This window comes from Diorhabda sublineata, chromosome X (genome assembly GCF_026230105.1).
Source record: "Diorhabda sublineata isolate icDioSubl1.1 chromosome X, icDioSubl1.1, whole genome shotgun sequence".
NCBI classification, from domain to species: domain Eukaryota; kingdom Metazoa; phylum Arthropoda; class Insecta; order Coleoptera; family Chrysomelidae; genus Diorhabda; species Diorhabda sublineata.
In genome coordinates this window covers 36610067-36623454 of record NC_079485.1, presented here as the reverse complement: position 1 = coordinate 36623454, position 13388 = coordinate 36610067, and the positions used below count along the sequence as shown (strand labels likewise).

At 31.5% G+C, this 13388-nt stretch overlaps 1 protein-coding gene across 5 annotated transcripts in view; it reads right to left on the bottom strand.

The window, feature by feature from the left end:
* The window catches only part of LOC130451773 (protein unc-79 homolog), a 62996-nt gene that overhangs the window by 4102 nt on the left and 45506 nt on the right, over nt 1–13388 (bottom strand). For all 5 annotated transcript variants that reach the window (XM_056791003.1, XM_056791004.1, XM_056791001.1 and 2 more), the window contains exons 22-29: nt 12172–13293; nt 11241–11565; nt 8569–8723; nt 8414–8508; nt 5035–5397; nt 4393–4509; nt 2639–2803; nt 2325–2497 (exon numbers count right to left, since the gene is read on the bottom strand). In XM_056791003.1, coding sequence (XP_056646981.1) covers nt 2325–2497; nt 2639–2803; nt 4393–4509; nt 5035–5397; nt 8414–8508; nt 8569–8723; nt 11241–11565; nt 12172–13293 — 2515 coding nt within the window. The remainder of the gene's footprint in view (nt 1–2324; nt 2498–2638; nt 2804–4392; nt 4510–5034; nt 5398–8413; nt 8509–8568; nt 8724–11240; nt 11566–12171; nt 13294–13388) is intronic.

Here is a 13388-nt window from a genome sequence, read left to right as displayed (position 1 = left end):
TCGTGGCAATTTCAGGCTGATAATAGAATGGTGGGTCAGCAGGTCTACCCAAGGTGGGTGAGCGAGGTAGACATTTTTATTCAGGTAAAAATTAAATTATCCAAAACTGTTATCAGGCCGCTCAAAAATTTTACCAGGGACTACTTATATAATACAAAAAATTACTACAATAGTCAGCAGCCTAGATAATGGTGGATTCCACGTCAGCCGGCATGATAGACCTTATTTAAAAGTAATTATATTAGATTCATTCCAAGCCGCATGAAACTAATATAAATTACTTTTTATATCAAATAATATATAAAAAAACTAATCAGTAAGTTGTTGCTCGGTAGTAAGGTCGTCAGCAGGGATGTAACAGCGTCAGGTTGGCCATTTAAGGTCAATTCAATAAAATGTTCAGCTGACAAGGAATCCACCCTCAATCCTTCTGCTGACCCTTTCGTTTATTTATAGTATATATTGAAATAAATAAATAATTTATTTCAATATATTTCAATATATTCAATATATTACAATTGTTACAATTTGTAGACAAAAGCTTATAAAACTAAGACACAAACATAAAAATAACTAAAGATAAAACAAATGAAATAAGATTTCAATATACAGAATACAACCATAATGAGTAACTAAATTATAGGTAATAATTAGTAAATAAGTCCATAGCAAAAATTACTGCAGTATGCATCATGTCCAGAATTAAATATTATTATTAAGAGGAGCCTAATTTTTTAGATAAGGCGGCAGTATGTAACTCCCATTTCAAGGAATTGTCCACAACAAGCCCTAAAAATTTTACAGATTCAACGGCGTCAATGGTGGTGTTATTTAATAAAAAAGGCTGCAAAAAGCACAAGTACATTTCAAGCGGCTATTTGGATATACCAAGTTTAATATTAATAAGAAATATAGAAGTAGGATGGATAGCCAGGCAGCCATTTGAGTGTTGAGCTCTTTTGCAATCAGTTCCAATATTGTTTTAGACATCAACGAACTAGGTAAGAATAAGGTTGTGGGCACCATAGCACATTAGAGTAGGAAGTGAGAAAAATTAGCGATAAAATAGAACAAAGGCACACCTGGGAGCATACTGGATTGAACAGGAAGGCTCACCTAAAATAAAACCGGCAGATGTTTTAAAATTTATTAAAGGATCAGAATTAGAAGAATCATTAGTTTCATAGACATTTCCCGGAACCTGAGTGAAGGAGGAGAGATTATCTGTGAATCGTCACACCACCAAGCATACATACATACATGGAAAAAGTTGGTTCATGGTGTGTCTTTGTGACGAAACTATTGACATTACATAATGGTGACTAAGGGTAATGTAACGTATTCCTTTTCTAAACCAACTAGGTACTGCTCTACATTTCTTTGTACGTCTGTAGTATCAACTATCATTTGATTGTATGAGCTTTATTTGAATATCCACCGAAAATGAACTATTCATTATGGCAATGGAGTAGGAACGTTCCCTCATAAGAATTTCGAAAGAATGAGGAAATTGAAAGTCAGTGTTCTCCAGGGCTGAATCGTTAGAAAAAGTTCTTTCGGAATTTTGATGCAGTTAGATCAAAAAAGTATTCGGATCTCAGCAAAAACAAGTTTCACAAGCTCGCTAGCTTCCTTATAGGGCACTCATAAGATTAAGTCTAGCAGAAACCGATGAATACGTATTCTCTGGGGGAGACAAAATTAAACTTCAGTTCACTTAGTCTAGAATACCGCAGTCAAACACAAAAGAAACTTCAAGGAATGAAGATCTAACTTTCTCAAAGCCATCACAAATATTGTCGAGTTTATATGAACTCTGGAACTGGAAGGCCAGCCTTAGATATCGAAAACGTTACGACAGGTAGTGGTCATAATAAACCTTAATTTAGCAGCGCAATTTAATTTCAATTTAATATCTCTCTAAGACTGTGTTTCATAATTTGATATGATGGCTGTCAATCAAAGATTGTTCTAGTATGAGACATCAATTAATTACATTTTAGAACATGTAATATTGTGTTAATTCTCTTATTAATATGACTACTTTCGGACAAGGTGAAGTGGAAAAATGGTGTACATTTTACAATGGTAGATCCTACTGTAGTTATACAATCGGGATTTATAACAGAAAAATGGAAAATGGAAAGTTTTTAAAAAGTTTCAAATAATTCTATCAGAAAATATTCAAAAATGAATTATTTAAGACATCAGTGACGTCACCTATAATTGCGAAATTTTTTAACATTGGTTAAAATTTTTTTGGGTTAGTTTATTCTCAATGAATCGAACCAAATTAGTATATATTAAAGTAATTTTGTACCCACCTCTGTTGTGCCATTGAAGTGGTACACAACCAAGGAAAATATCTTGTTACGGCTCTGTTATCTCTACCATTACCTTTCGTAATTTCTAACGCTAAATATTGAGCAATACTACATTTTATTATACCACCTAATGTATCATCGTTTAAACCAACATTGACTCCTCTACAGTAACTCTGAAAGATAAAAATTTTAATCATTTTATGAGTCAATTAGCGTAAAGAAATTGCTGTCACATCATTTTACCATATTCGAACAAGTCAAAGTGTAATATATAGTCAAGTCAAGATATTTCCAGAGCGAAACGTTTAAAGTACCTTCATTTTCGATATGGCGTGAAAATCTGTTAAAAATTCCAAGATGTCGCCAAGATTTAACTTCATGCATTCGGATATACCAGTTGTGAATACCGGGCCATATTCTAATGCTGCCGCAGAACAGTCTTTTATTACAACATTTGATGGAATTGAACTTCCTATGTCCTATAACATAACATATACCTTAATATAAATTATAAGAATAACAAATATACAGATATACTGGTCTATTTATTTTTGACTCCAAAATATCATATGTTTTTATGAAATGCCGGGCTGAAATACAGGGCCGGTCATCAAAAAACTGGACTTAGTTTTGGAACTTTTCAAAGTCAACTAAATAAATTTATGATCTTTTAGCTCAATGTTTCACTATAAACTAACATAACATGCCGGAATAAATTGATTGTAAATATATACGTTGATTTTAATGCGCGCATCAGTTGGGATGAGTCAAGGTTTTAGATACGAGCTATTCGTTGATACTATTGTATTTATATTCCTATTTACAGAATACTGTATTCTGCACTGCTATATTAGTATTGGCAAGATAAACGTGGCAGTGTTGTGCTTAAGGGAAAAATAATACGATACTATTAGATTTAAATTTCCAACCCATACAAACAAACACTTTGCTTGCCAATAATTAAGAACATTGCGTCCTTGACATTTTCAGTATAAGCGTCTCTTCAGCATATTAGTAGGGCATCTTAAGACTATAATTATAGGTCCAATAGCTCATATATCAGCTGATCCTAACCTAAAACAGATTCATCCGAGTTTCCGAATGTCCCGTTAGGTTTTCGGTGAAAATCAACCAACACAAACGTTTGATTTCTATTACTTTAGTTTTGTTAGCTATTCTTTATGGTTTATTCTTATATTTTTTTCCATATTTATAGTAGTTTATTGTGTAATTATCAGCGATTTCTATCAACTGACAGCTTGTTTCGTTTGAACTTAAAAGTTATTAGTTTTCCGTATATGGTTATCAATGATATATTTTAAGAATTTGAATTTTTTGATGGTATCCAAATCCTTGTGTGTAATTTGCTGATAAATGGTCAATAATATATATTAACACCTAAAATCAATTATATAATCGAATAAAGGTATATAAGCACGGAAAAATTATAAATATATAAAGATGAAAAATCGATGAAAAAAATGATACAAGATATTAAAGTAATAAAAATACCTACAAGGTTTTGGTAGAATGAATTTTAAATTTGGAATCTCCACCTTTCTACGTTAGGATTTATTCTCAGCTGAGGTGGTGTAATCGTATTTTTACTGTCGTTTTGATTGATATCACTTCAATGAAATGTTTCGAAAAATAACTGGACGAAAGATTTGAATTTGAAAATTGTACTTGAAATATACCACCAAAAGCATAAATGAAACAGTTCCAGAAACAGATTCCACGTTCGTTTAGTACTAATGAACCAAGAGATCTAGCTGAAACGGGAACTCGAGTTGGCTATCTAAAGGAGGTGGTTGATTTGGGGTCTAATCCAAGAATATGGTTTCTACTATCATATATGTGGAATTAAGTTTTCAATCTTTCAAGTTATTATCTATAATTACATCTACAGGATAATAAGAGAGTTATTAAATAGTAACTCAATCAGAATTGTTGAGTCGTTTAACGAATTTAGTCACTGATCATTTTCTAAATGATTTTATTATATATTGTTAGAAATAACCGATCCAGTATGAGTATCAGGTTCCAGAAATTATAGTAATGATCTTACCTGTAAAATGAGGTTGATCAACATCAATAAATTGGAATCAGGAATAGAAGTTTTAAATTTGAGCGCTTGGACAAGTTCAAATACAACCATTCTACTGAGTATCAGTTTATCCCTTTCCTAAAATAAAAAAAAAATTATTACTAGAGTCAACTTTAATAATACAACAATTTACAATGGTTCATAAGACAAACTTTGATTTGCGAATTTTGTTTCATAAATTTGAATAATAACTTAAAATAAATATAAAATAAATGCACGCGGCCTTAAAATCAGATGGAAATGTTTTGAAGTTGAATAAGAAGAAGACTTTCTGTTTGGCTACATTCACCTTACTCCTCAAATTTAACACCGTAAAATTTCTGGCTTGCAAGCATAAATAATAAAAAAGGAAAAGTTTTGGCTCTATTTTGTTATTGAGTAGACCACGTCAGAGCAGGTAAAAGCCATTTCAAAAAAAGCTTTCCAGAAATGCTTCCAACACTTGATTAAAGGCTGGAGAATTGCATTACTATCCGAGGTCAGTAATTTGAAGGAGAATAAGGAGATAAATTCAAATTTAGTGTTAAAAAAACATTACGCCCTATTTTTTGATTAAATGAAAATCAGAATGAGTTTTAAAAATATTTGCAGATAAAAACTTACCTTAGTAAAAGCTTTATAACATAAATAACAAATTTCCATAAGGCAACCATATTTAATAATTTGTGTTTGTACTGCATAGCTAACGACTTTCGAAAATGGTTCTAAAAGGCCTTTAAACTGGGAAATTAGTGGTATTTTAAAAAGAGATGACATTATTTTCAAAAGTGGAGTTACGTCTTCCATAGTGTTTAACAAAAAAATTAGTTTCCTATACAAAATTTCTACTTGTTGTAAAACAGTACCCCACATGGGAGTACTTGCACCTAAGGCAACTTCAAGAGGCAGACAGTTAAAATAGCACGCCATATTTTGTAAAATAGTTGGTAAAATATCGACAGGTAAGGTTTTCTTTGAGTTCAATGTCTGAAACAGAAATTTAGAATATTATGTATCGGACAATAAATATATATCAACTGGCAACTCATTCGCTTTACTATTATATTACCAAATAGTATTAGATGGGTTATATAATTTATTTTTTCATAAATTCACATATTTGCGATTGACAATTAATAATTATTACACTGGTCAACAAAAAATTGCTGTTAGTAATCCAAAAAATGATTTAAAATTTTTTGGAATGCTGATTTTAAAAATATTCCTTGTTTTAGTTTTTTAGTTTGTAAGACACAAGTTATTGATGTTAGCAAAATAAAAAAAGAAATTTACCTTTAGTTGCTAAAATAGAAGTTTCCCAAAGAAAATTAGAATCTAATTAGCTAATCATTTACCTGGAATTATACCTAATTCAGACTTGTTAGTCATTATATTCTTGGAATTACTTATGGTCCTCTCTTCTCATACTATCTCTAATTATAAAGTTGCACGGTAGTATTCATTTTGTATACTATTGTTACGAACTCGCCCACTGTTATAGACCGTGAAGCCGGTACTGTTCCAATTCTAGTCGAAGCTAAACTTTGGCGGTTGCAGCGGCTATTTTTTGTGAACCTTTTATCTTATTTTTTCTTGCGATTTCTAAGGAGACCTTTTTGTTTGTTAACGTCATTATAGAGATTTGGAAGGTTCCATAGAGTATTAGTATATAAAGCGAAAGCTTAGTAGCCGTAAGTCAGTCAACGATTTGATATCATAGTGAGTACATCGGGACAATGACAAGTGAACTAAGTTGTGTATATAAATAAATTGAATGTTAAGTGTGTACATAAATATTAGTAAATAGTTTGGTGTATAAGTAAATTACGTGTGTATAACTTTATCCCACCCATTTTGTGATTAAAAACTGTTTACATAAATAAGAAAAACACTACACTATTAGGTTTTCATAAGTGAGGTAGTCTTATCATGCTGTGTAAATTTTCGTCGTTCAAAGTATAGTATGAAAACACTGAATTAAAACAATTTCATCAAGAGACAAAGCCTGTGTAAATCATCCCAATGTATTTGTTATTTATATGGCGAATACTTTTAAAGCAGGCAAACTTTCTCTGACTTTGTGAAAAACTTATCTGCCTATTATGGCATTAATATGCAAAATCAGGATAAATTTTTGGCCTTCCGCTACGTATGTGCTCAATATTTGTGGCAGAGGATAAATTGGAAATGAAGTACCTTAAATTGTACCAATGTTTTGGAATCGATAGTACAAAAGCAGTTTTTTTTATGTTGACTTGTACAATTCTTTTGATAATAAAATCATTTTATTATCTCAATGCTCTTATTTCTAATCTAGGGCATCTTAGACATAAAACAGCCCCCAGGCATAATAAGAAATAATAGACACAAACGGACATTCTGATATAGATTTTGGAAAAAGACCTGTAGTGTATATACATATACTTACATATAAAATATGATTTTTAGCGAAAATGGGTTTGACATAATGCACCTTTTTATTATCAGTTTAAAATGTCTTTTCCAGAAAAAAGGTAACAATTGATCAATAAATTGTAACACCCCGTTTCAAGCAACTTAACATGGTTTGACTACGCCAGTGCCTGTGCCTGGCGATACAAATTTGAAAGTCTTATCCCCATCATAACTTTTCGAGTGGATTTGCCCAAATAAATAACTTTCCTACACTTTTCATACCTTGCTATCAATCAACTGAAATTGTTAAAACGTATTCACGAACGGAGTTTCGTATATAAAATTGTGCTTTTGATTGAATAAATTATGCAACAACCGGTGGATTGCTTCACGTGGGGTCACAGGTAAAAGAAAAAAATATGTAATTGTAGGTGCAACACTACATTATGAAAATTACAATTTTAATGAGAAGGCTGTGCCTGTTAATTTTTTAATTATTATACGCAACGTGGTTTGATTTTTTGGATGCATATATCGTTTTTCAATGGAGATTTCGGTCTCAAGAGAAATAAAATGTAAATATGTAACTTACATATGGCACTGTAGGCAGCCAATTTTATCGGTCGTTTAACTAGTTTTTCAAGTCAACCTTCTTATAGCAGTTCGGGGTGTGACAAATATAAACCAGTTCAAGGTATCAAAAACACATTGTAATAAGAAATAACCGTCATATTGTGGATAAAGCAATACAAGAAGTTTTAGACATCTCACTATAGAACCCGCAGTGTGGCTCGCCGAGTAACAATATCTTTAACATGCAAACTCCTTATATGATTTTTCACAACGATTTCAACAAAGGAATGGAATTTTGTGACATTATGCTGGAATTTATAATTTCATAATTGGAATCAGAATATTGGTTTTATTGATGAGAGTTAGTTTTAAAAAGCAAAATTGTCGCAATTGGAGCGAGGCTAAGTTAAAAGGAAGTGAACATTTCTTGGAAATATTGCACTACTTAAATTTTGTTAGTTTGGAAAATGATATTGATGAGGTTGATTCTTTATAAAACACACCCTCGTTATTTGGAATATTTCAAGAGAAGAATGATTATTGCGTGTGGAAAGCTTCAGGCAGAAGTTTTTCAAAATACTAGACAGGTTAGAAATAACTACTTAGAAAGTCATGGGGAACATTTAAAAAATTTCATTAATTTCTATGAATTTTTTTACGTCTTATTGCAAAACTGTTGATACATTAATAAGTTATCACTCAAACCATACTTCTAGGGTTATTTGCAACCGCTACTATAGGGTTGATGTAATTTAATTGAAAACCAGGATACAAACTGTCCCCTTCCAAAAAAATGTATGATGAGACTTTAATTATTTGTTCTGTAGGAGCCGAAATGTAGAGTGTAGTACGTATTTAAATTGACTATATTCAAATGAAGTTCTTTTAAAATTTAATACGTATCGTTTAGAAATTTTTCGAAAATAGTTCAACGTAGAATATAATTCATTATTTTCTTTCTCTCGGATAAAAATCTCTCGGTTCTCAATGCATAATTTATATGATCAATAAGTTAATATTAAATATTTTCACTAACTTCTAATAGAAGTTGAAGGGGAGCTACTGGATTCAATTCATTAAAATCGATTAATGCTTGTATAACACTTTTAAAAAACTGCATTCTAATATTTTCTGCAACAAAAAATAGTATATAAATGTTACTACGAAATTAAGTACGTTTTAACTGTATACCAGGAGCATTAGTTTGAAACATTTGCGTAAAAATTCCATTCGGCGCTAGTTGATGTAGAACACATCGTAAAAATTGATGGGCTACACTTATTGCTCCTCCAGGTAGATGAATATTGCTTTCGGTTTGCCAAGGATACATGACATTCGTTGCTACCCTGAAATATAAATATAATATGTAGATCAGATGTTAAGAAATTTGTGCATGATAACTGAAAAAAAAAAAATAATAAAGAGATTATAAGAAATTTGAAAAGTGATGATGGCAATAAAGGAAAAAATTAGGATGAAATTATAATTTTGCTGAGATTTTATGTGAAAAGCTGGAGCAGAATATGAATGTGGAACAGTAAAATATCAGGAAATAATCGTTTTACTAGACTAGAAGTTGTTTGAATGTCTAAGGAACTTATTTCAACTTGAGCATTACTGTCATGTTATCACGACATAAAATCTATTCTGTATTTCACTTACTCTTAGGTATAGAAGAAATCAATAAAAATCAAAATTAATATGAAATTTTGTATAATATTTAATAAGCCTTTATTTAAATAAACGTCCATTAATACGTTCATAACAAATATTAGCTAAACAAAATAAACCAGAAGAACATAAACCATGAGCTAATATTATTATTAAAGATCCTCATAAACGTCAATAATTCAAAGTTATAAAATCCCTGCTAAAACTAACCTTATATGAGATACAGAAGAATAAGCAGTTGAAGATTTTATATCTCTCTGACGAATACAAATTAATGAAACAATAAATCCCTTTAATAAACAAATCATAAAAAAATTATAAATTAATTAAAAATTGTTTGATTATAAGTATAAAACGTACAAGTTCATAACCCCATAATTTTAATATAATTCCTGCTAAAATTATTGATCCAGGAATTGGAGCTTTAGGAAGTCATAAATGTAGAAAATATAGGAATTTTAACAAAAAAACTACTAAGTAAAATAATTTTAAATGAGTGTGCCTTGTATTTTTGTCTCTACAGTGTCTGCTCCTATGGTGAATTTTTTTATTAAAGCAAAAAAAAGTTGATGATGTTGTTACAGAATAAACTAAGAATTTCATTGAGGCCTCTAATCTTTAATTCATTTTCAAATATAAAAGTAAATCATATAGATATGATGAATATTATGTTATCCCAGTGGTTACCGCTTCTCATTTTTAGGGGTGACCAGTAGCATGTATTTTCTAAAGTGATAACATAAATTCAATACAGAATCTTCACATGTAATTTCTCAATATATGTTACCCATTGTATGTATATATTTAATTACTGTAAGAAAGGTCGATATTAAGTTATCTAGATAAGAATTTTATTGTGAAGATTTAGTTTTGGTTTCCACTTGATTTAAATAACATGCCTTCATATATACAATTCTCTTAGTCTTACTCAATTTTGCGTCTGCTATTAACTGTTACAACTTTATGTGATAAGCCATAGATCATCCAGTTTGGAACTGCAGCAGAGGTACAATGGAATTCCTGGAACTGTTGATAATGATAATGAGTAAATACACACAGCTACCACTTCAACAGTTTATCTTAGGTACCTGAAGATTATCTTTTTCTCCTTCTTTTTCCATAGTAGGTCAATCGCCTGTTCCTTCTTCGATATCTTTCCTCATCCTAGCTCTAGGTTGTTACTCTACATCTTATCTAGTCGACTTCTACTCCGTGTTACAGTTGGGGATTTATCACTTGCTATGTACCAGTTTATCGTCTGTCATTTGACTTGGTTCTTGGTTCTATTGTTTCTTATGCTGTGATAAATTATTAATGTTATCTACGTCATATGATCTTCTGATGTTTTCACTTCTTTCTCGGTCTAGTAGTGTTTTTCCCGAGATCTTCTTGAGAATTTTTATATCTAAATGTTTCAAGAGTTGTTTTGTTTCTGATATATAGGTTATTATAGTTGTTGCTTTGTACATTCGTATCTTTGTTTCTTGTCTTAGGTATTTGTTTTTCTATACCACATCATTCTGAAAATAAATTGTGATCTTACTTGCTCTGCCTACTTGTCTTCTTACTTTGACGTCTATGTATCCATAACTGGTTATGTAATTTCAAAGGTGCTTCATTTCTTTCTCTGTTGTATTATTTGATCTACATCTATTTGTACCTAATGGGCTCTTTTGATGTTGTCATCCATATGATTTTTTAATTCGAGATATTCATATTATACTGTTTTCCTGTGAGTCTTTTTGTCTAATACCGCTGTGGACTGATTAGGCTTTGTTTATTTTTTACTATTAATGCGAGCCTGACCTTTATTGCATGAGTATATATTTTCGATGGCCTGGATTATATTGATAGGCATTTTTCTATTGAACATATTCTAGTTTAATATGGTCAAACGCTTTTATGAAGTCAAAGAAGCATAGAAATGTCGGTTTGTTATATTCTATAGATTTCTCAACCAGTTGCTGTAAGATAAATACCGCATCTACGTAGGACCTTCCTGATCTGAATCTTTGCCGCCCGTCTTTTAGTATTGAGATCTAGATAATTTATTCGCAGTTTTAAAGTGAGCTAGTGATGAAAATTAGTAATTAAATAATAGAACTGCTAAATTATCTTATTGATGACATTTTTAACAATTATATTTATAATTATGAAATGGATTAAAAATTGAATTAATAAGCTAGGCTTACTTTGCTACAATACTAAGAATATCTGGTAGCATGGGCGCAGCAAGTGCAGGTTCCCGGTGTATAAAAGTTCCTAAAGTAACAATACAGAGTCCTATTTCTTCATCACTGTATTCTTCTTTCACCAATCCACATTCTGAACATCGTTCTGTTACGCAATCATCACCAATTCTGAAAGAGCTCTGTTTTATATCAATTCCATCGAAGGTTGGAGACATTTGAGGGCTGAGCCAGGTACCAGGTTTCCTAGGTTCATGTAATGAATACGAATTCATTGCAAACGGACCCACTTTACGTATACGTTGTCGATGATTCAACATTATGTCTCCTAAAAAAGAAATTTAATAGATAGATAGAACAAGTTTCATCTACAATTTTATTATCAAATCATTCCAAGATTGTTCAACATGGAAAGTTTAGGTTACGTTAGTAAGGGAAACCTCGACATAGACTGGTCGTGGTTAACTGGGAGGCATCCGGCCCATTGTGTTACCTTTTATTTTCTTCAATTTCGGAACTTAATTAACTACCTAACCACCCTACTATCTTTTTCCTTTTTCTAGCCTATATTTAAGCCTATTTACGTAGAAAGTTCTCTTCTTTTTCTTTGTCTAATTCTGTTATTTATTTGAAGCGATCTACTGAGTCACTCTCCAGCATTTGAGACATGCATAGGAAGTCTTCAAACTTTCGGACGATTATTAAAATATCATTGTGGCATATCAATGAAGTTATGCTAACAATATAATTGAATAGTGGTTATTTTGAAAACGAAAGTATATATAGGAGCGAGGAGAATTATTTTGAATCTCCATTGTATACATTGTGTGTTTAGAATTATTTTGGAAATATAGGATTCAGAAACTTGCAAAATAATTGGCAATATTGAGAAAATATTATAAACTACCTCATTAAACTGAAAGTGTGAACTTACTTTGATTTTCAATTTTCATAGATTTGAAGTGTCCGTTTTCATCAAATTCTGATTGAGTGGGTGGACTTTCAAGAGCGACTTGTTTGGTTAATTTTCTAGGGCTGTGAGAATGAGAAGAAGTACCTTGGGTGTGCGATTCTGGTAACTTATCAGACTTTTTATTTCCATCAAGTTTGATGATTTGTGTGTTAATACCTAAGGCTTGTTTCAGTTTTTCCATTAACTGAGGCGTTGGATGCTGGCCAATGGGTAGTAGTCTTTCTTGGCTAGGGATTTCTAATGGAGAGTCTAATATCGGAGAAAATACATCGTCATGTAGAGGAGAATCAGAAACTCTTGATGATCCTATTGGTAACAATCTTTCTAAAGAAGGAGTTGGTAGAACGGTATGATTGTTTTTGTAACAATCTTCACAGTCAGACACAGGCGTACAAACAGGAGTTATACTTGGTTCTATAATCTTTTTATGTTTTGGTTTTCCCATATGATGGGTATCTACAAAGGTTGAGGTAACTTGTTTATGAAAGTCTATAGTAACAGTTTTAGCTAGTTGAATTCCATTAATCGATGAAGAAGAATTTAACCTAGAACAATTTTTTATTAACTCAGAATGGCTTCTTAAAGCTTCTTGGTAAAATTTATTGTCACAAGATTTTGAAGAATCCTCCTCACTACCTATGGTCCACGTTGGTCTACCTTTATTGGGTAACTTAACAAGTTGATTAATATATGTTTCTTTCGGAGATTTTATAATATGTTTTTCGCAGAAACTATCATTGACTCCCTCATCGAAGGAGCCTTGCACACTGCCCTGAAGAGTACTATCGGACATATCACTGTCTGGTATTACAATCAGCTCTGACTCAGTATCGTCATCCATACTAATTTCAGCGTGCTTCTTGGAAGATATTTTTTCTGGGTGAATACAGTGGATAGCTTCTTCCCAGTGAGTTTCCATGCTTGTTGTCGAAGAAGGCTTCACATAAACTACTTGAATTTTCCCACATCTAGAAGCATTCACAGCTTGAATTGATTGTCCATCAGATGAATATATTGGTGAAGGTGGAGGGGTAGCACGCTCAGTATGTTCAATTTCTGCACCTAAAGATGGCTGGCTGACATCTAAAAAATAAATTATTAGTGAATATAAAAGTTGATAGTCTCCAATTTTTAGACTATATCAAAGATGGATTTATTTCGTGTGAACATTGAATATA